The sequence below is a fragment of the Aotus nancymaae genome, unplaced genomic scaffold (assembly GCF_030222135.1).
Source record: "Aotus nancymaae isolate 86718 unplaced genomic scaffold, 86718_ANA_hifiasm-v0.15.2.pri h1tg000020l, whole genome shotgun sequence".
Lineage (NCBI taxonomy): Eukaryota > Metazoa > Chordata > Mammalia > Primates > Aotidae > Aotus > Aotus nancymaae.
The window spans coordinates 52544848-52565998 of record NW_026988432.1 but is presented as its reverse complement, the minus strand read 5'-3'; the positions used below and the strand labels follow the sequence as shown (position 1 = coordinate 52565998).

Genomic DNA, 21151 nt, shown 5'->3' with positions numbered 1-21151 from the left:
GTAATATAGGTACTTAGCACACATTGCTGAGATCAACCTTATACCAGATGGTTTTCTATTAATTAGGGATCTAGAATGAGTAAACTGTCCCACACACATTTACAATAAGTAACAATTATTCTATAGTATTAACAACAAAAGGCTATTGTTTACTCTGAGAAATTAAAATGTTGCGTTACAGAATTTCTGATGTGCTCTAAATACCTTTCATTCTTCTGTCATTCTCTTCAAAAGACACTGACGAAGTTAACTTCAAGAACAGACCATTGGTGATACCAAAGAGCCACTGGCGCAGTGGCTGAAAGTTCAGGGTAGCAAGAACCCCCAAGAGAGCACTAACATAACAGAAAAATTACAAGGTGAACTTCATTAAAACTAAAGACTCTGCTCAAACGAAGCAGAAATTAAAGACTTCCATTCATAATTAAGGAAATAAAAGGCAAGCTACGAACTAGAAAAAATACTCATGATATGTGTATTTGACAGAGAATTAGCATCCAGAATATATAAAGAATTCCTATGAATCAATGATACAAAGACATACACACAAATTTAAAATGGACAAAACTCCCAGACACTTCACAAAAACGATGGCTAAGAAAAACATGGACAAGCATTCAAAATCAATAAGAAAATATAAATTAAAACCACACAATGAGATACCACGTCATACCTACAAAACATCAAATGTTGGTGACGATATGGAGCAACTGAAATTCTCACGTATTGCTGACTGCAGTGCAAAATAGTTCACATTCAGGAAACAGTACAGTAACATCTTACAAAGGTAAACACACATCTCCCCTATGACTCAACAATTCTACTCCTACATAGTGAAGAGAATGAAAACTTTCTGCAGAAAGGTATCTAGATGAACATTTATAAAAGCTTTTTTTGTTCATAACTCTAAACTGGAAAAAACTCAAATTCCATCAACAGGAGTATAGATAAGCCAAATTGTGGAATATTCAAACTAGCACAGCGCTCACCAATAAACAGGAACAAGCAATGATTTATACAATAGGAATGAAAGTCAAGACAGGGTGTTGAGTGACTAAAGCCATACTCAAGGAGTACATGCTCTATGATTCATTTATAATGCTATTCAAGATAAGATTAATCCATAGTGACAGAAATTAGAGCAGTGGCTATATACGGAGGGAGAGTGGGAGATCGACTGAAAGACAGTCAGAGGGAACCTTCTGGAGTGATGGAACATTCCACATCTTGACTGGGATGTTAGTTACATGGGTCTGTGCACCAGACAAAACTCACCAAATTTATGTGTAAGATCTGCTACTTTCACTATATAAAAATTATACTGCAACAATGAAACAAAAAGAAACTATAATGTAATGTAACTTGTTGGTATAGATTAGCACTTCTCAAACTTTTGGTCTTAAGATCAATTAAACTCTTAAAAATTATTGAAGACCCTGGGGCCAGGCGCAGTGGCTCACACCTGTAATCCCAGGACTTTGGGAAGCCAAAGCAGGTGGATCACCCAAGGTCAGGAGTTCGAGACCAGCCTGGCCAACATGGTGAAACCCCATCTCTACTAAAAGTACAAAAATTATCCAGGTGTGGTGGCACGCACCTGTAATCCCAGATACCCAAGAGGCTGAGGCAGGAGAATTGCCTAAACCTGGGAGGCAGAGGTTGTAGTGTGCCAAGATCGTGCCACTGCACTCCAGCCTGGATTACGGAGACTCCGTCTCAAACCAAACCAAACCAAACTTTACTGAAGACCCCCCAAAAAACCTCACTTAAGACCCCAAAGAGTTAGTTTGTTTTCTTTCCCTTTCCTTTTTCTTTTTTTTTTTTTTTTTTTTTTTGAGATAGGGTCTTACTCTCACCCAGGCTGGAGTATAGAGTAGCACAATCAAGACTCACTTGCAGTCTTGACCTCCCAGGCTCAAGTGAGCCTCCTGCTTCAGCCTCTCAAGTAGCTGGGACCACAGGCAAGTGCCACCATACTCAGCTAATTTTTTTCTTTTTTGTTAGCAATGGGGTCTCCCTATGTTGCCCAGGCTGGTCTCAAACTACTGGACTCAAGTGATCCTCCTACCTTGGCCTCCTGAAGTGCTGGGATTACAGGCATGAGTCACCATACCTGGCGTAGTTTTCTTTTAATGTGGATTTTATCTATTGCTATTTACCAAATGTTTAAAAAGCTGAAAATAATTTCTTGACTTATTATTTGGTAAAAGTAATAATGTTAACCTAAATAACATTTTTATAGGAAAAAAAACCCTACATTTTCCAAAACAAAAGTAACTTAGAAGAGTAACATTGTTTTACATTATTGCAATCTTTTAAATGTCTGGATTAACAAAGGATAACTGGATTCTTATAACTGTTTCTGCATTCAACCTGTGATTTCATAAATCAAGTAGTCCAGAAACTTCATTATATACACTTAAGTGAATGACAAGAAAAAGGCACACTTTTTAGTAATATAATGAAAACTGTTGTAACTTTGTGGTCCACTAAAAGAGCCTTGGGGAGCCCCACTCCCCACCACAAAGGACCAAAATCTCCACTTTCTAGAACCACTGGCATAGACAGTCAGCAGAAGGGCTTTCCCTTTTCCCAATATGGATTTAAGAAACTTTGGAACAAGGCGGTTAAAAAAAAAATTCTGGCCAGATACAGAGCCTCATGCCTGTAATCCTAGCACTTTGGGAGGCTGAGGTGGGTAGATCACTTGAGGTCAGGAGTTCGAGACTAGCCTGGCCAACATGGTGAAAACTTGTCTCTACTAAAATACAAAACTTAGCCAGGTGTGGTAGTGTATGCCTGCAATTCCAGTTACTTGGAAGTCTGAGGCACAAGAATTGCCTGAACTAGGGAGGCAGAGGTTGTAGTGAACCGAGATTGTGCCACTGCACTCCAGCCTGGGCGAGAGTGAAACTCCATCTCAAAAGAAAAAAAAAAAATCAATTCATTCAATAAATATTGACTGCATTTCAACTACTATGAGGTTTTAAGGATATTAGGAAGCTGGATAAGTAAAATATACAGGAATGTTTACAGCTGAGATACTTCTGTTTCAAAACATTATTTCATTTCTGGAATCTGCTTCAAAAACCTTAAAAGTCTGGCACTTTTACTAAGTGGGCTTAAAAATATTTGAAATCACTAAGATAGTTTGAAACCAATATCATCTTATTTTAATAAGAGAATTCAAAAATTTCAAGCAACACTCATCTTTCATTGTTCACCTGTCTAAAAGTTCAATGTGATTTTTCATATTACCTTAACGTTTAAATCTGAGAGTAAATACCGGTTTTTAGTCACACAACTCACAGAATCTCACCTTAAGCTGCTGCAATTTGATTTTATCACAATGAAAATGATGCCCTCACACAAGGGTAAACGTTTGTCCTGCAAAGGTGATGAGATTTATTTCACAGTCTTAAAAATACTATTATTCCATCCAGGCGCAGTGACTCATGCCTGTAATCCCAGTACTTAGGGAGGCTGAGGAGGGCAGATCATGAGGTCAGGAGTTCGAGACCAACCTGGCCAACGTGGTGAAACCCTGTCTCTACTAAAAATACAAAAATTAGCTGGGCATGGTGGCAGGCCCCTGTAATCCCAGCTACTCAGGAGGCCAAGACAGGATAATCCCTTGAATCCGGAAGGTGGAGGTCGCAGTGAGCCAAGATCACACCATTGCACTCCAGCCTGGGTGACAGAGTGAGACTCGTCTCCCCCCACCAAAAAAAAAAGAACCTATTATTCCTCAGTTGTGTACTATTAATTAAAACTTTAGTTGTAAGATATGTGAAGATTCAAGATCTTCAAAGTTATCTTATATACGAAATACTTGATAAATTTAATATACAGAAGTCAACACCAAGTGTCTAAAATTTACTTATACAATTAAATTTCTGAAACTTGCCTATCCCCATTTCAACAGAAGCAGAATTTAGGCTGGTTTTAAAGAGGCCAATCACTTAAAACTCTTCTTGCATGACTGTTACGGTAATGCACCCTGTACCTAGTTTCAGGGTTGAACTCAGACAAACACAGTCATCAGAAAGTGTTCTCTGCATATCTAGAATGCCATTCTGAAGCCCAGTATAAATGAACACCATATCTTACAGCTTAGTCAGAGATGAAGGTGACTCAACAGCTGGGTATTTAACCCGCTGTCAGACCTCTCTAACTAAAATTAGCCTAATATCTTAGAAGCAGGTCAGGACAAGTCTAAGACAAGTGCTCTAAGACTAGTCATATACCTTTTTTAGTTACGAATCTTGAAAAAAATCCAATCACTTGGTTTCCTATTTTAAGTTTAATAATTTGATGTGGCCAGGTGCAGTGGCTCACGCCTGTAATCCCTAGCACTTTGGGAGGCTGAGGCGGGTGGATCACCTGAGCTCAGGAGTTCCAGGCCAGCCTGGGCAACATGATGAAATCTTATCTCTACTAAAAATTAGTAGGACGTGGTGGCCCTACTAATTAGCCGGGTGTGATGGCAGTCAACTATGATCCCAAGAATCCCAGCTACTCAAAATTCAATTGCTTGAAACCAGGAGGCGAAGGTTGCAATGAGCCAAGATTGCACCACTGCACTCCAGGCTGGGTGACAGAGTGAGACTGTCTCAAGATTATAATAATAATAAAAATTGATGTAATTACCTGATATTACCATTTAATTTTGCTAATATTTCTAAAACTTAAGATTATTTTTCATTTTTGATCTTTTAAATTACTTATATATAGTCTATGATTACCACTTAGCAAATCTGGCTCTACACAGTAAAAAGATGAGGGTGGTCTTGTTTTATAAGAGGTTTTTCTTGTTTTGACTTTAATAAGTTAAAATTGTATGTACACAATTTTAAACTGATTTTCACAATGAATTTCTAAAATTTAGAATTCGTTGTCAAGCTGCAAGAACACATTATATTTCCTTTCTACTTCTGCTAGTTTATCACCATAACTGGATTACGGAATCTTCACATCTGAAGGCAAAAAGGAACTGATGGAAAAATATTTCTGCATCAGTCTGTTAGTTTACTAAGAAGATATCATGTCAGACAGCTGGCTTCCCTTACTGCAAGCCTGTTTAACCATGTTCAGCTCAGTTCCGAGGAAGGAAAGATGAAACAGAAAGGCAGACCTTAACCTAGGGACAAGGTCACTATTCTTTGCTCACCTTTATCTCTAAGAATAACTTACATTTCATGCAATGGGTGCCGTAACAGACAGGTGCAAAGTCAATGAAATTAAGTGAAAAGGCACAGTAGATCACGGTCGTTTGGACCTAAAGGAAATGGTCTGAACAACAGAGAGATTAATGAAACGCATGATGAATGCTGCCCAGATCAGAGCTAACTACTGTCATTCCTACAGGATTAACTAGGTCTCCCGCAGGGTGGAGCTCTCTAAGAAGCAGAGAGGCTTCAAGGTGGTGTGCACAAATCTTCTACTAACACCTCTCCACGTTCCAAAAAGGATCCAAAGCTATCTTATTACTGGTCATTTTGTTGGTTGGGGAGGGGAAAGAAGCTCTTCTTGGCCAGGCATGATGGGTCACACCTGTAATCCCAGCACTTTGGGAGGCCAAGGCGGGCAGATCATGAGGTCAGGAGATTGAGACCAATCCTGGCCAACATGATGAAACCCTGTCTCTACTTAAAAAACAAAAAACAAAAAACAAACAAACAAACAAAAAAAACAGAAGCTCTTCCTGATTATAACAGAAATCTCTTGGGCTCTCTATTGAGAAATGTCCTGTTTCAGAACTTGAACACGCTCCAGCTGGATTAGGAGGCTGGTGGCAGCAGCAGGCAGTTTGGTGAGACCTAGAGTTCTCTACTACAATGTAGGTTTGAATTCACGATGAAAATTCATCTTTGAATGCAACTCTGAAGCAAGGCTGTTTTTAATAGGCTGTATGTTATCTGGAACACTGAAGGCGAGGATTTCTGATCACCAAAACAAGGGTTTGGGGAAAACTGTGCAAAAAATACTTCACAACAAGAGAAGACAAAAAAGGAAGCAGAGATGGACTGAATAACAGAAGTGCCCGTCTGCCAATATGACTGTGTCGCTTTTCATGGCTCTGAACTTTCCAGACTAACTTCCCTTTAAACCATACCTACTTTTTCAGAATAAATATAACAATTTGTTTGTGCTTTGCTTTAGTTACTTCCACAGCCTGATTTAACTTCATTTATAAATGATCTGAGATGCTTTTGGATTGCTTACCATCAGAGGGATAGAATTTCTAGGAAGGGAGTTGAGTTTCTGGTTCCTTCCTGCTCTGTGATACATAACACATAATATCTCCAGGGTTCTCTGACATGTATGTTATTTTCCCTTGTGTTTCCTTTTGGATTGCTCTGAGCATAGTAAAATACCTGTACTGCATTCTTCCCCTTTCCTAAAGCAGGTTTTTTTCTGCTGAGAAAGATCATGCAATGTCCTAAAACATACAATCAGATTTGAAATTTACTACGGTAAAATGGAAAGTTCAACCTAAATTTCAAATCCTGGCTGAACACTGTACTATATCAACATGATACAACAGCAGGTAATAGCCCAGACAGTGAGAAGAGGTCACATTTTATACAATCAATGTGTTTTGAAAAGACATTGATTCTTTTCAAAAGAATCAATTCTTTGTCAAAAAAAGACAAAGAATTTGTGTATAAACTAAATTTTTCTGAAGATTCTAAAGGTAAACCAACTGACCAAGCTTTAAAGGACCTATGTGATTTTTAAAACAATCACTTCCTTAATTTATTTATTTTGCAAATTATTATTATTATATATGGTGTTTTCTGAAAGAGGAAAATGCCTCCCGAGCTACCAAGAAAAGCAAATAATACCAAAGAACTCTGCGTCCCCTGAGGCAATTTTCTCCTTTAGGCAAAATTTAGATTGGCATAGCTCCAAAGAAAAACAGATACTTCGATGTATTTGTAGAGACCAAATCCCTTGAGTCATCAGAAGTCAAGACACCTAATCTATGATTTATTAGAAGATGTGGGCAGAATAAACAGGTTAAGGCAGATCTTTAAAAGACTATGTTACTCTGAAAGATATTGCCTAGGCACTCAAATTTTTTTTTTTTTTTTTTTTTTTGAGACAGAGTCTCACTCTGTCGCCTAGGCTGGAGTGCAGTGGCGCAATCTCGGCTCACTACAACCTCTGCCTCCCAGGTTCAAGAGATTCTCCTGCCTCAGTCTCCCTAGTAGCTGGGATTACAGGTGCGTGCCACCATGCCTGGCTAATCTTTTTTATTTTTAGTTGAGACAGGGTTTCACTGTGTTAGCCAGGAAGGTCTCGATCTCCTGACCTCGAGACCTGCCCACCTCGGCCTTCCAAAGTGCTTGGACTACAGGCGTGAGCCACCGCACCTGGCCAGCACTCAAAATCTTATGTTCACGTGTGTTGGGAGTGGGAGGGTTGGGGGAAGAGGGTACATCTTCGGATAAACAGAGCAAGATGCCAAGCAAGAATATACATTTCAATAACGATTTAACTGCTTCTTTCTGTTGACATTCTGAGGATTATAAGTGTTTATAAAGTAAACTTGAAATAGAAATCGGGTATTTACCTAAGATATTGAAAAAGTCTAAGGATCAAAAGGAGAAAATAATGAGACCTCTGAATGGGGAAAGTAGTATCAAAGGACCCAGGAATAAATAACAGAGTTTACAGCCTCTCCTCACCTCTTTACATTTTACAATGTAACTTTATGACCAGTTGTGTGGAGACGAGCCACACCTTTGTATTCTCAATAAAATTAAAACTCGGCATGGCACGGTGGCTCGCACCTATAATTCTAGCACTTTGGGAGGCCAAGGTGGGCAGATTGCCTGAGCTCTGGAGTTCGAGACCAATCTGGGTAACATGGTGAAACCCCGTCTCTACTAAAATACAAGAAATTAGCCGGGCGTGGCAGGGTGTGCATGTAGTCCCAGCTACTTGGGAGACTGAGGCAGGAGAATTGCTTGAACCTGGGAGGCAGAGGTTGCAGGGAGCCGAGATTGCGCCACTACACTTCAGCCTGGCGCAGAGCGAGACTCCACCTCCAAAAAAAAAAGAAAAAGAAAAAAAAGGAAAAACTTTGTTCCATGTTTCAATTTAACCATACCGTGAAATAACCTTATAAAATATAATGGAAATCAAGGAGAGTTTTAAATATACGGGCAATTTTTCTTATTTCACATTTACCAAAAGAAAACAATGTTATTCTAAGATCAGTACTTCCATTCCAGCTACCTCTTTCTTAAACTCCAGTTTCAAAGGACAATATAAACATCCAGAATTCAAAGATATTTTCATATAAATTAAAAGAAAGGACAAGAATAATTTTATTTGTCCATTTTTGCTTAGGGTTCATCACTTATTTTTTCTTTAAAAAGAACAAGGAAGACACACAACAAACCTGTCTCTGAGGAGTAAGACTGAAAACAACAGTCACTGCAGCAGCAATGAAATCCTTACCGCTCAGATTGTTGTTTCTAAATATTATTTCCCACTACAATGAAATACGGCTCCTTAGAGAAATAGCTGACTCTGTCTGGGGCAGGAAACAAACAATGTAAGCCTGAAACATTTTTTTCTTATCAGAAAGCAAGGCAGCTATCAAAGACAATGGAGTTACTGCCTACAAATTATAACGAAAAAAAATTACCAATGAAACCAACTAGGATCCTATCAGATGGACACAGAAGAAAACCCAGAGGGGCTTCCTCTGACCAAAGATGGGGAAAGATACTGTAATAGATTTAAACAAATCCAATCCATGGGCTCATATATCACCTTTGGAGGATGCTAGGAAATCAATATATAGATCACTTTGTAAGGAGGTAGTAGGAAGCTCTTCTTTATTTTTTTATTTTTTGTTTTCGGTTTTTTTTTTTTTTTTTTTGAGACAGAGTCTCACTCTGTCACCAGGAGCCAGGCTGGAGTGCAGTGGCGCGATCTTGGCTTACTGCAACCTCCGCCTCCTGGGTTCAAGCAATTCTCCTGCCTCAGCCTCCAAAGTAGCTTGGACTACAGGCGCACACCACCATGCCCAGCTAATTTTTGTATTTTTAGTAGAGACAGGGTTTCACCATGTCGGCCAGGATGGTTTCGATCTCTTGACCTCGTGATCCGCCCACCTCGGCCTCCCAAAGTGCTGGGATTACAGGCGTGAGCCACGACGCCCGGCCTATATTTTTATTTTTTGAGATGAAGTTTCACTCTTGTCACCCAGGACAGAGTACAGTGGCGTGATCTCAGCTCACAGCAACCTCCGCCTTCTGGGTTCAAGTGTTTCTCCTGCCTCAGCCTCCCGAGTAGTTGGGATTACAGGCACCCACCACCACGCCCAGCTAATTTTTGCATTTTTAGTGGAGACGAGGTTTCACCATGTTGGCCAGGCTGGTCTCGAACTCCTGACCTCAAGTGATCCACCTGCCTCTGCCTCCCAAAGTGCTGGGATTACAGGTGTGAGCCACTATATCTGGAAGGAAGCTCTTCTTTATAGAAGATTTCCAGCTAATAAATATAGAAAGAATGACAGAATTGAAAGATCACTGTTTTGTAGCACCTAAGAAATAAGGATGAAGACAATGATCAACAACAGCTGCAAAATCATTAGGCGAAAGCTTGTCAGGCAACTTTATCTTGGATGTGTCAGACTGCCAATGACTAAACCCAATAACCAATCTCAACATTACAGAAAGAAGAGAATCAGAGAGCAGATGCTCTCTGATTGATGTCATGGGAAGTACTTATGGTATGAGTACCTATGAATTTTGTGCTAAACAACTGAAACATAAATCTGGCCATGCCTCTGTAAATAACCATCAGTCCACAGGAAATTCAGGAGTAAGAACACATTGAATGATATCCCAGGAATACAACCAGCAGTATCCAGATGGTAGAATACTCTACACAACAAATGACCAGGTTTCTTGAAAAATAAATGGAAAGAAAAAATGGGGGAGGGAAGAGGAAACCCAGAGTAAAAAGACTTAAGAGACATAAATGAAAGGCAGCACGTAGAACTTTGGGATCCAATTACTAAATGACATTTATGAGACAATCAAGGAGATGTGAATACCAACTAAATACTTGATGATAATTAAGAAATTTTTATTTATGCATGATAATAGTACTGTGGTTTAGAGGCAAGGAAGACTCCCACCGTTATAGAGATACATACCGAGTTATTTAAAAGATGAGATGAATGCTTGTTTTGGCAGCGCATATACTACACGCTGGAATGATACAAAGATGAGCATGGTCCCTGAACAAGGATGACACGCAAATTCATGAAGTGTCCCCTATTTTTTGTAGAAATAAGTTGAAGAAATCTACTGTACAACATGGTTTTCATTTTGTTTTGAGATAGAGTCTTGCTCTGTCACTCAGGCCGGAGTGCAGAGGGGCGATCTTGACTCACTGCAACCTCTGCCTCCCAGGTTCAAGCAATTCTCCTGCCTCAGCCTCCTGAGTAGCTGGGATTACCAGCGCAAGCCACCATGCCAGGGTAATTTTTGTATTTTTTGGTAGAGATGGGGTTTCCCCATGTTGGCCAGGCTGGTCTCAAACTCCTGACCGCAGGTGATCTACCCACCTCGATCTCCCAAAGTGCTGGGATTATAGGAGTGAGCCACCACATCCAGCCCAACATGGTGACTATAGTTAATAACAATGTGTTATATAGTTGAAAATCACTAAAGAAAATAGACTTTAAAGTGTTCTCACCATAAAAAATAAGCATGTGGTAATGCATATATTAGCTCGATTCAGCCATTACACAATGTGCAGTATACATATTTCAAAACACCATGTTGTACACCACAAATACACAATTTTCATTAATAAAAAAGCTATGTCCTTAAAAAAAATAAAGATAAAATGGTATAGCTTGAATTTGCTTCTTGTTTTTTTTTCAGATGGAGTTTCACTCTTGTCGGCCAGGCTGGAGTGCAGTGGCACTATCTCGGCTCACTGCAACCTCTGCCTCCTGGATTCGATCAATTCTCCTGCCTCAGCTTCCTGAGTAGCTGGGATTACAGGCACTCACCACCACGTCCGGCTAATTTTTGGTATTTTTAGTAAAGACGGGGTTTTACCATATTGGCCAGGCTGGTCTTGAACTCCTGACCTCAGGTGATCCACTCGCCTCAGTCTCCCAAAATGCAGGGATTACAGATGTGAACCACCATGCCTGGTCTGAATTTGCTTTAAAATTATAAAAGGCCAAGTGCAGTGGCTCATGCCTGTAATCCCAGCACTCTGGGAGGTCAAGGTGGGAGGATCTCTTGAGGCTAGGCGTTCAAGAACAGCCTGGGTAACACAGCAAGACCCCATCTCTAAAAAAAAAAATTTTTTTTTAATTAGCCAGGCATGGTGGTGATGCCTGTAGCTGCAGCTGCTCGAGAGGCTGAGGTGGGAGGATCACCTGAGCCCAAGGAGGCTGAGACTGCAGTGAGCTATAATCACACCACTGTACTCTAGCCTGGACAATGGGGTGAGACTCTGTCTCACAAAAAATAAAAATAAATTGAAACATTTATGAGGTGGTTTATAGATAAAACAAAGTTGGGCACATGGTAAAGTTGGGGCTGAGTTATGGGAGGAAAGGGTTCATGATATTATTCTACTTACAGGTATGTTTGAACATTTCCAGAGTAAATAAAAAGTTTTAGAAATGGGATTATCCACCTGAAAATATATATTTTTATTTCTTTTCATACGTAAGTTTCTCAGCTCTTTGCTATGTGGTTGCTTTAAGCACAGCTTTACAGATTATGGCTGCCCTAGGAAACCGCTCTCATTTGCCCACAATAATCACTCATCTAGACTAGATGAGAAGCAGCGCTTGGAGTCAGGTGAAAATGTGTCTCACCATCATTTGCTTAGAGAATGCTAGAACTGAAAGCAATTTTAGGGTTTGGGGTTTTCCAACTGTGTTTTAAAGAGTCTCAGCCTGTTTCTAAAAGAGCAACTTCTATCTGATCTTTAAACTAGAGCAGGACGAGGACAATGTTCTGAGGAGAGATGTCTCAGTTTTCCCAGAGACATTCCTGGAAATAAGCTGGGCAACTCAACTGGGGTTTGTCAACGTAATTCTCACGAATCTAGACTCAATTGTGCCTTTTTTCTTCCTAACACACTCGAAGTGACTCCATGGCCTAGCAGCTTGCTAGTCCTGGATGAGGTTTTCAAATTGGAGCCCTATGCGCTGGATGACCAGTCTAGTCTCCTGCCAAGCTGGCACTCTCTCTCATTTGTTACATCTCCAAATGCACTTTTGTGGGAGAGATGGATGTCACATGTAATGAGAGTGGCCTGCTGGTTTTTAGTCCTCTGCTTCAGCTGCTGCCATTCAACCTGCCAATCTGCTCCAGGTGTCCAATCTCCACCGGCCTCTGATAACAGACAGCTGCCACTGTAGGACTGCCAACAGTCGGCCTACACCACAGCACAGTGGTGCCCTCGTCTGACCTCCACGCCTTTTAGGATACCAAGCATCTTCCTTTACGATTCCTCTGAAAGCTTCTCTTTGCCTGCTCCTTGGTCCCTAGTTCCCTTTCTCTCTGGGGAGAGTTGAGATAGGCTTGTTTCCAGCTTGTGAAAGAGGTGGGCTCTACAGCAGAGCTGCTTGTGCTTCTAGTGATGCTACTCATTCTTTTTATTGCACCCCTCTGCTTTCCAGGACAAGTATTCTAGAAGGGGAGTGGGGAGGTAAAAGGAGAGCACAGACTCCCATTGTCTTGGGAACCACCGTCTCCTCCAGCCCCCACCCCTCACCACAAATCTGGCTCATTCTGGGCAGGGCTCTTGCTCTTTCCCTTACTGCTCCTGGGTTCTCTGAAAATCAGAGGTGTAGCTTGTGCTCCTGGTCACTACGTGATGAGGAGTCACCCCAAATACTTCCTGATAGACAAGGGTGTTTTTTTCTTTTCTTTTCTTTTCTTTTTGAGATGCAGTTTCGCTTTTGTTGCCCAAGCTGCAGTGTAACAGCGTGATCTCGGCTCACTGCAACCTCCGCCTCCCAGGTTCAAGTGATTCTCCTGCCTCAGCCTCCTGAGTAGCTGGGATTACAGGCGTGTGCCACCACGCTCGGCTAAGTTTTTTGTACTTTTAGTAGAAACGGGGTTTCACCATGCTAACCAGGCTGGTCTCAAACTCCTGACCTCAGGTGACCCACCCGCTTCAGCATCCCAAAGTGCTGGGATTACAGGAGTGAGCCACCGCACCCAGCCATGGGTTTTTTTCTACTGATGGCACCAGAAGGCCTCTGGGTGGGGTGACTTGTTGCTAACTCTATTCCCTGACCTAATGAAGTCTAAGCCCAGACCATCTATCCCATATCTTTAGGGAGTGAGATTTTATTTTATTAGTTTTTTTGAGACAGAGTCTTACTTTGTCACCCAGGCTGAAGTGCAATGACATGATCTTAGCTCACTGCAACCTCAGCCTCCTGTGTAGCTGGGACTACAGGTGCTCACTACCATACCTGGCATTGGTAGTGTATTTTTAGTAGAGAAGGGGTTTCGTCATGTTGGCCAGATTGGTCTCAAACTCCTGGCTTCAAGTCATCTGCCTGTCTCAGCCTCCCAAAGTACTGGGATTACAGGCGTGAGCCACCGTGCCTGGTCTAGGGAGGGAGGTTTTAAATCCAAGGTGGTTTTATTCTAGTGATTAAATGTATTCATGTTAAATAATTTTTATTTACCATTAACAACATTTTTTCATTGTAATCTTACTTCCAGGAAGGTATTTTCTTAGCTTACATTTTCAGCCCAAACAGGTGAATTCAGTGCATTCCTTGTGTAAATACTCTGTGTGCAGTGACAACTGATATATTATACTCCTCTTTCTGTGGCTACCTAAAAACTAGAATCTAAAGCAGTCAGAAGGGTGAACAAACTAAGCAAATGTCTGGACTCCTAACCTTTATTTCAGCAAAATAAACCTCTGAGATTCTCAGCCACATTTACTACAGAATTCTTTATTCAAGTTAATAAATCAAGTGCAAGTAATTAGAATCAGATGGAAAAAAGTCCCTAAAAAATCCTTCCCTACCTCAAAATTGTAAAGATATTTTGCATTTTCTTCCAAAGAAAATGAACGTCCACATTTAAGTGTAAGATTCATCTAGAATTTATATATGAAATACAGATCCATTTTCTTTTTTTTTTTCCTTCTATGTTAAATGACTATCCAAGCACCATTTTCCAAACCATCTAGTCTTCCCCTCACTGATCTGCTATGCTAGCTCTATTAACAGATACCAGGACGACAAATTTTCCTTTTCAGTAAGTTTTATCTCTTTCAGAAAGTCTAATTATTACACTCTTTTTTTCCCAAGACTTATTCCTAGGTATGTGACATTTTAAAAGTGGCTATAAAGATCTTCCCTCTCAGTTTTAATTGCAGTTTCTGTCTGTTGATGATACATAGAAATGTAATGGGCCGATTTTGTATACAGCAGCCTGGTCAAACTTTCTTACTCTAATAACGTCTACGGGTTTTCTACAGAGATGATCCTGTCATCATATTTTGTATTTCTAAGTCTTATGTATATGTGTCTGGCTGTGGCCTCCAAATAATACTGAATAAAAAAGATAACAGCAGGCACCTTATTCCTGATAAGAACTGTTTTAATGTGTTATTATCAATTAGTTTAAGTTTTAACCAGATTGTTTTCTTCCATTTGTGATTTGCTAATGCATTTATTGATCATTCTGAATAACTGTTTAATTTTGTTGAAATGTTTAAAATCTATTAGGTTGACCATATGGTTTACTCCTTTAATCTATTCATGTTAATATAGTAAATAATGTTTACAGAATCATAACATGAATCCAACATTTTCAGATTCTGACTAATTTGCTCTCTGTTAGTATCATTTACACTGTATCTGGAGACATTGAAGTAAATATCAGTATCTTTACCAAATATAGCAAGTTAGGTAAAACTGCTAACAAGTTAGAAGATTAGAGCTCAAAATAAACATAACAGATTAGGTCCAAGCGTAGAGAATTGCTCCTATGGAATGTGGCCAAGATGGCAATAAGCTCTGTAAATATAAACCTGACTACAGGACGGTGTCAGCTAATTTTCCACAAAGCAACTTGATATTTTCTGGGAAAAAAGTACCACAGAAATGAAGGTGGTGAGATTTTAACAGCTTCTATATTAAACTTCTGTTGCATGGCTAAAAAAGAAAATAATGGTTGAAAAAGCTTGTTCTACTTTACAAGAAAAAGTTAAGCTGGGATTTAATACTTTCTATGGGAACAATTTGTAATATTCTCTTTTCCCTATTAAAAAATATACATTCTCTCTTAAAAAATTGTTTTATAATATATATGTTTCCCATGTCTCCCTAATTTTATGTATGTATTTCCCAGGGCATACTACGTGGCATGGGGTGAGGAGGAAATGCAAGGTTTCTATGGGAAAGTTAAATAAATAGTAAGTAAATATATTTTTTAATATCAAAGAAAATAGAAATCTATGACAAGGACAAATATAATTTTCACATGTATTTTAAAGATAAAACGCAAGGCCGGGTGCAGTGGCTCACACTTGTATTCCCAGCACTTTGGGAGGCTGAAGCAGGCAGATCACAAGGTCAGGATTTCGAGACCAGCCTGGTCAAGACAGTGAAACCCCGTCTCTACTGAAAATAGAAAAATTAGCTGGGCGTCGTGGTGCACACCTGTAATCTCAGCTACTCAGGAGGCTGAGGAAGGAGAATTGCTTGAACCCGGGATGCAGTGAGCCGAGATCGCGCCACTGCACTCCAGCCTGGGCAACAGAGCTAGATTCCGTCTTAAAAAAAAAAAAAAAAAAAAGAAACACACAAGAGTCAAATAAATTTCTTGGTCAATTCAGGCCAATCTCCCAGGTCAGGTAGCAACATATGCCTGTTTTTCTAAAACATAACCCACACTACTATGAAGACAAATTATTCTTATCCATATAAAAACTTTATTATAATCACAGATTATTCATTATGCAATGTAGAATGCTGGCAAGATGGATGTGATAGCACTGAATACCCTTTTTTCCTATTCTAAAATTAAACTTTTAAATTATGTGTGGCATCTGCTCTATTTATTTGATTAGAGAAGAACTTTATGAAAAGAGGATTTTTTTTTTAATCTTTTTTTTTTTTAAAAAAGACGGGGTTTCACCATATTGGTCAGGCTGGTCTCGAACACCTGACCTCAAGTGATTTGCCCACCTCAACCTCCCAAAGTGCTGGGATTACAGGTGTTAGCCACCACGCCCGGCTTGAAAAGAGGATTTTTAAAACTCCTATGAAAGCTACTTTTTAAAAACAGGAAATTATGTTTTCCCACATATTAGGTTGCTGACAGTTTCCTAAGTTTTCCTCTTTCACTCTGAATAACTGAAGAACATCATATTACATTTATAGGTTTAATAAGATGCATCTCATTTATCAGTTCAACTTTTCTGGTTAGGTCACCTAGTTTCTTTGTATTCTTCCTTAGTGACCTGTCCTGACTGCATTTGTTTTTGAAAGTTTCATCTCATCTTAACATTCACATTTGTACCATTCTGGGTTTGACTTTAGAACACAGAATGTATGAATATGGTATAATTCTGTCAAATGCAAAATAACTACTGTCATGATTATGGCACACATACAAAAGAACTGCCAGGCCCTGACAAGCAATGAAGAAATCCCCTGTAGCTACAGCAGAGGACAGCATCTAAGCACAATGCCTTTTCTGATATTAATAATACTAAATATGTGCATGTTTCTTTGAACTTTCCAAAGATTTCACCTGTGTTCTCACCAGACTGGCATGGTGTATGTGTTAAATAGTTAAAGACTATCTTCTCTTTAGAGACTGGTAGGTCTGCCAAGTTCACTGTTAAGTATTTCATGTCCTATACAGAATTTTGTACTGAACTCCAAAGAAACTGATAGTAACTACAGAGGAAATTAGGAAAGACCTTCACTGCTGGACACATACTTTGCCATTCTAAGCATATTTAGAGGATAACCTCTAACCCAACAAAAGAAAACTGTGTTTTTATCTAGTTGGGCACCTAAAACTCACTGATCTTTGAAAAATAAATACAAATTGAGACATTTTTGTTAACAAACGGAAAATACACATAAGCCAGAGAAGTGACGCATACATTTTTTTCTAGAACAATAGTCAAAACCAGTTGTGGCCAGAATCATAGTACAGAAATGGAATTAGAGTTACACAATCTACAAATATTAAACAAAAAACTATCTTCCAGAAATTACCATTAATAACGCCCTACCCAAAAAGTAGGTTTTACAATGACAACAGGATATATCCTTCACTGATCATTTTATAAAATATTTTACTATATGAATACTAGCAGGCATATACGCCACTGTCTCTATAAACTTGGGTTGAAATCAGAGAACTGTGGGTATCCATTACGTCTCATTAATTTGGGACAATCTCTAGGACTAAGCAATCAAGGGGATAAAAACATCCTAACGTTATTAGACAGTATAAAACGGGTATGTTCAACAACTTCTGGGTCTTAATAAACATCTTTGTTCAAATTTAACTAAACTGCATCAACAGGGTGGAAATATTGCCATTCATTCTTAATAAAACCAACTAGAAGATCAAATGACCAGAAACTAAAATAGCAATGGAAGGCAGAGTCATAAAAGATGTATGATGAGAAAGGGCGCATAGGATCAGTTTCAATAGGTGGTTCTGAATAACCTTTCTAAATCAGCAACTAAAGGATTTACACGCCCCTCTAAGAACATGGTTGCTAAACCCAAGTTTTGTACTCTGTTCTTACAATTATAGATGATTCTCTTAAATGGACAGAGGAAAAGGTACTTAAGTTAAATTCTTTCTTTGAGATGATAGAGCAATATAAATCCCCTACCTAGGGAAAAATGAAGACAAAGCATACATTTCTTTATGAATCCAAATGTACTTTATCATAAAAACGGCAGCAGTGACAACCGTCAGAGGCGATCCTACCTGTGTTTCTTGATGCCGTTGGAGAGAGCATCTCCGCCACCACAATCTTTTTCTTCGGACATTCTGTGTTTTCTACTGCCCAAATGCTCTCCTTCCTCTTCAAAGGAGTGTGCTGTCACTGCTTCCAATCTACTCAGGGACCGTTCGGACTCAGAATCTGTGGCAGAGCAGGTTCATGGTTAATGAGTTGAACTTGGGTGCGAGGCTTCGGTAACAATGGATCCCTCCCTTCATGCATCAGGCTTTGAAACATAAGCAGCCTACTTTGTCCCTCAACAATCCATCCGTTAACTACCTCCTCAGGGATTTCACAGAACCTGCACCCAATAAGGCTGAAGTGGATTTATCAAACAGATGTACACTTATATAAGCTTAAAAGTAAACAGGTCTGACATAGTAAAAGACATCTCTAAAGGTTACCCAGTTCGTTAAGAAATCATATTCAGTGGTTGCCCCTAAAATTTCCACCTCTTTCTTCCCTCACAAAGTATCTTAAGGATAACTTCCAAAAAAATTTAATTTTTGAAACTCATGTATAATGAAAAAGCTGTAGTAGCTAGCTGTCCTTATGAGAAGTTTAAATTACATCCAATACTGTAGACATAAAAGCAAAGTAATTTTAAAAATACTTTAAAAAGGTTGGGTCTGGCTCACACTTATAATCCCAGCACTATGGGAAGCTGGGGCGGGAGGACTGATTGAGGATAGGAGTTCAAGACCAGTCTGGGCAATATAGCAAGACCTCATCTCTACAAAAAGTTTTTTAAAAAAATAACAGCCAGGTGTGGTGGTGCGCACCTGTAGTCCCAGCTACTGGGGAGGCTGAGGCAGGAGGATCACTTGAGGACAGGAGTTGAGACTGCAGTGAGCTATGATCACACCACTGCACTCCAGCCTGGGCAGAGTGACACCCTGACTCTATACAAAAATAAATAAAATACTTTTCCCAGGATGATACTATTTAAATTTTCAAGGACAAAAGCCTGAAGCATCCCCACAGTAATTGTCAGGCAGGCATTCTTAGGATGGAAATGTCACATTTCCAATTGGCTATATATTCAGAATGGTGCCATCTGCTAGTTTGGGAAGAAGACAATGCATTTTTGTAGATGACAGTAGAATTTCCAGGCGCTTTCACATTCTTCATCTCTTTTGAGCATTTCAAGGATGCTTTCACAGAGGTGAGGCAGGACAATGTGGTTATTAACAAGCACTAATGGTCTCTCATGGCTTGTGACAGTATAAAATGGGTAATGTTCAGCAAGTGGGCGAAACAGAATTTGAATCCAGGTTTTCTGATTCCTTGTTTAATGTTTTATGTATTTCAGCTCCAAACAGCAGTCACTCTATTTCCATCACACTTTAAATGAGTTTTTATTAAAGTGGAAATTCAAGATGACCTCTAACTTCCCATCTTGAGCACAGGACAAGCCACTCCTTCATCCTCAGCTCTAGGAAAGCTCTGACACACGTTCCAGCAAACTTCCTATTTCAATAAATTTATCAACAATCTGCTAAATTTGTATTATAGCTAAACTGGTCAGGAAATAAAATGTTTTACTGCTTTCTTTCCCTACTACAGCATTACATAATTCAACAAAAATCACAGAACATTATTACCTTTACCACATTAGGCTGACTCAGGAGAATGACTGCTGAGCTAGCCCAAGAACGGGTTGGATAATGCACCTTGAACTCTAAAGTCATGGAGTTCAAAGTCATAGGGTAGATGAGTCTACCCTATGACTCATCTAAGTGACTTGCAGAAAGGCTTTTAATGTTGGGAAAGTTTTGTTTTCTGCAAATGTAACTTTGGTAAAATTTCTGAAAATATAGTTTTATTCTGTCCTATACCTTATAACAAAAAAACAGAGTTTTTATTTTTCTTTTTTTTGAGATGGAGTCTCACTCTGTCACCCAGGCTAGAGTGCAGTGGCATGATCTCAGCTCACTGCAACCTCTGCCTCCTGGGTTCAAGTGATTCTCTTCCCTCAGCCTCCTGAGGGAAGGCAGGACTACAGGCATGCACCACCATGCTCAGCTAATTTTTTGTATTTTTAGTAGAGATGGGGTTTCACTATGTTGGCCAGGCTGGACTCAAACTCCTGACCTCAGGTGATCTGCCCACCTCAGCCTCCCAAAGTGCTGGGATTACAGGTGTGAGCCACTGCACCTGGCCAGAAACAGATATTTTAATAATACATTTAAAGAAACATTTATTTTTCATTGTCAATTCTGGTAGAAGGAACATAGTATCATTGAAAAAAATTAAAGACCAACTAAATAGTCAATGAGAGGGCAACAGTTGCCTGTCAGATGAAATAAGTTGTTAAAATTATGTTTACAAGAACTTAATGAAATAGAAGATTGTTTTTAACATACATAATGCTAAGACAAAAAAATGAGAATAATGCTTTGAAACTCTAAAATACAAGCAAAGAAATAATTTCTCTCTGCATTGAAGAAAGATCAGTCTGGTTCAGGTAAGCAGATGTCTGAAAAAATGGGAGCAATAGGCCAGGCATAGTGGCTCACGCCTGTAATCCCACCACTTTCGGAGGACCAGGCAGGCGGATCACGAGGTCAGGAGTTTGAGACCAGCCTAAGCAACATGGTGAAAACCCGTCTCTACTAAAAATACAAAAATTAGCCAGGCTTGGTGGTGGGCGCCGTAATCCCAGCTACCCAGGATGCTGAGGCAGGAGAATCGCCTGAACCTGGGCGACACAACATGAATTCGTCTCAAAAAAAAAAAAAAAAGAAAAAATGGGAGCAATATAATGATAGAAGTTTGTTTAGGGCAAATGCAGAAAGAGATCAGTCAGTTTTCTGGAGGAAGCACAGGGCTGTGAGGAAAAGCTGCAAAGGAGAGATGGTGCGATGGCAAATCTTTAAACAGTGGAACTGGTGCTCGGGCAGAGGTGCGGGACATGCTGGAGGGAGCAGGAACAAGACCTGAATCAGAGACGTAACAGCCGTCTTGGGGTGGGGGGTCAGGGTGGGTGCGGTTCCACTCACACATTGTGAAGTTTGTTTCATACGAGAAAAATAAAAACCAAAAAGTCAAAAAATAATTCTGTCTGTACTAGTCAGTATTATTTAAGATGCCGTATTAGTTTATGATTCAGATGTCACGAAAATCATAAAGC

General features: G+C 39.7%; 1 protein-coding gene and 1 non-coding gene across 4 annotated transcripts in view; one reads left to right on the top strand and one right to left on the bottom strand.

The window, feature by feature from the left end:
* OSBPL1A (oxysterol binding protein like 1A) overlaps positions 1-21151 on the bottom strand; it is a 242792-nt gene that overhangs the window by 45936 nt on the left and 175705 nt on the right. For all 3 annotated transcript variants that reach the window (XM_012445007.3, XM_064379326.1, XM_021673898.2), the window contains one exon: positions 18003-18159. In XM_012445007.3, coding sequence (XP_012300430.3) covers positions 18003-18159 — 157 coding nt within the window. The remainder of the gene's footprint in view (positions 1-18002; positions 18160-21151) is intronic.
* On the top strand, positions 10210-10312 carry LOC135276120 (U6 spliceosomal RNA). The gene has a single exon (XR_010343687.1). It is a non-coding gene; the product is annotated as a U6 spliceosomal RNA (small nuclear RNA).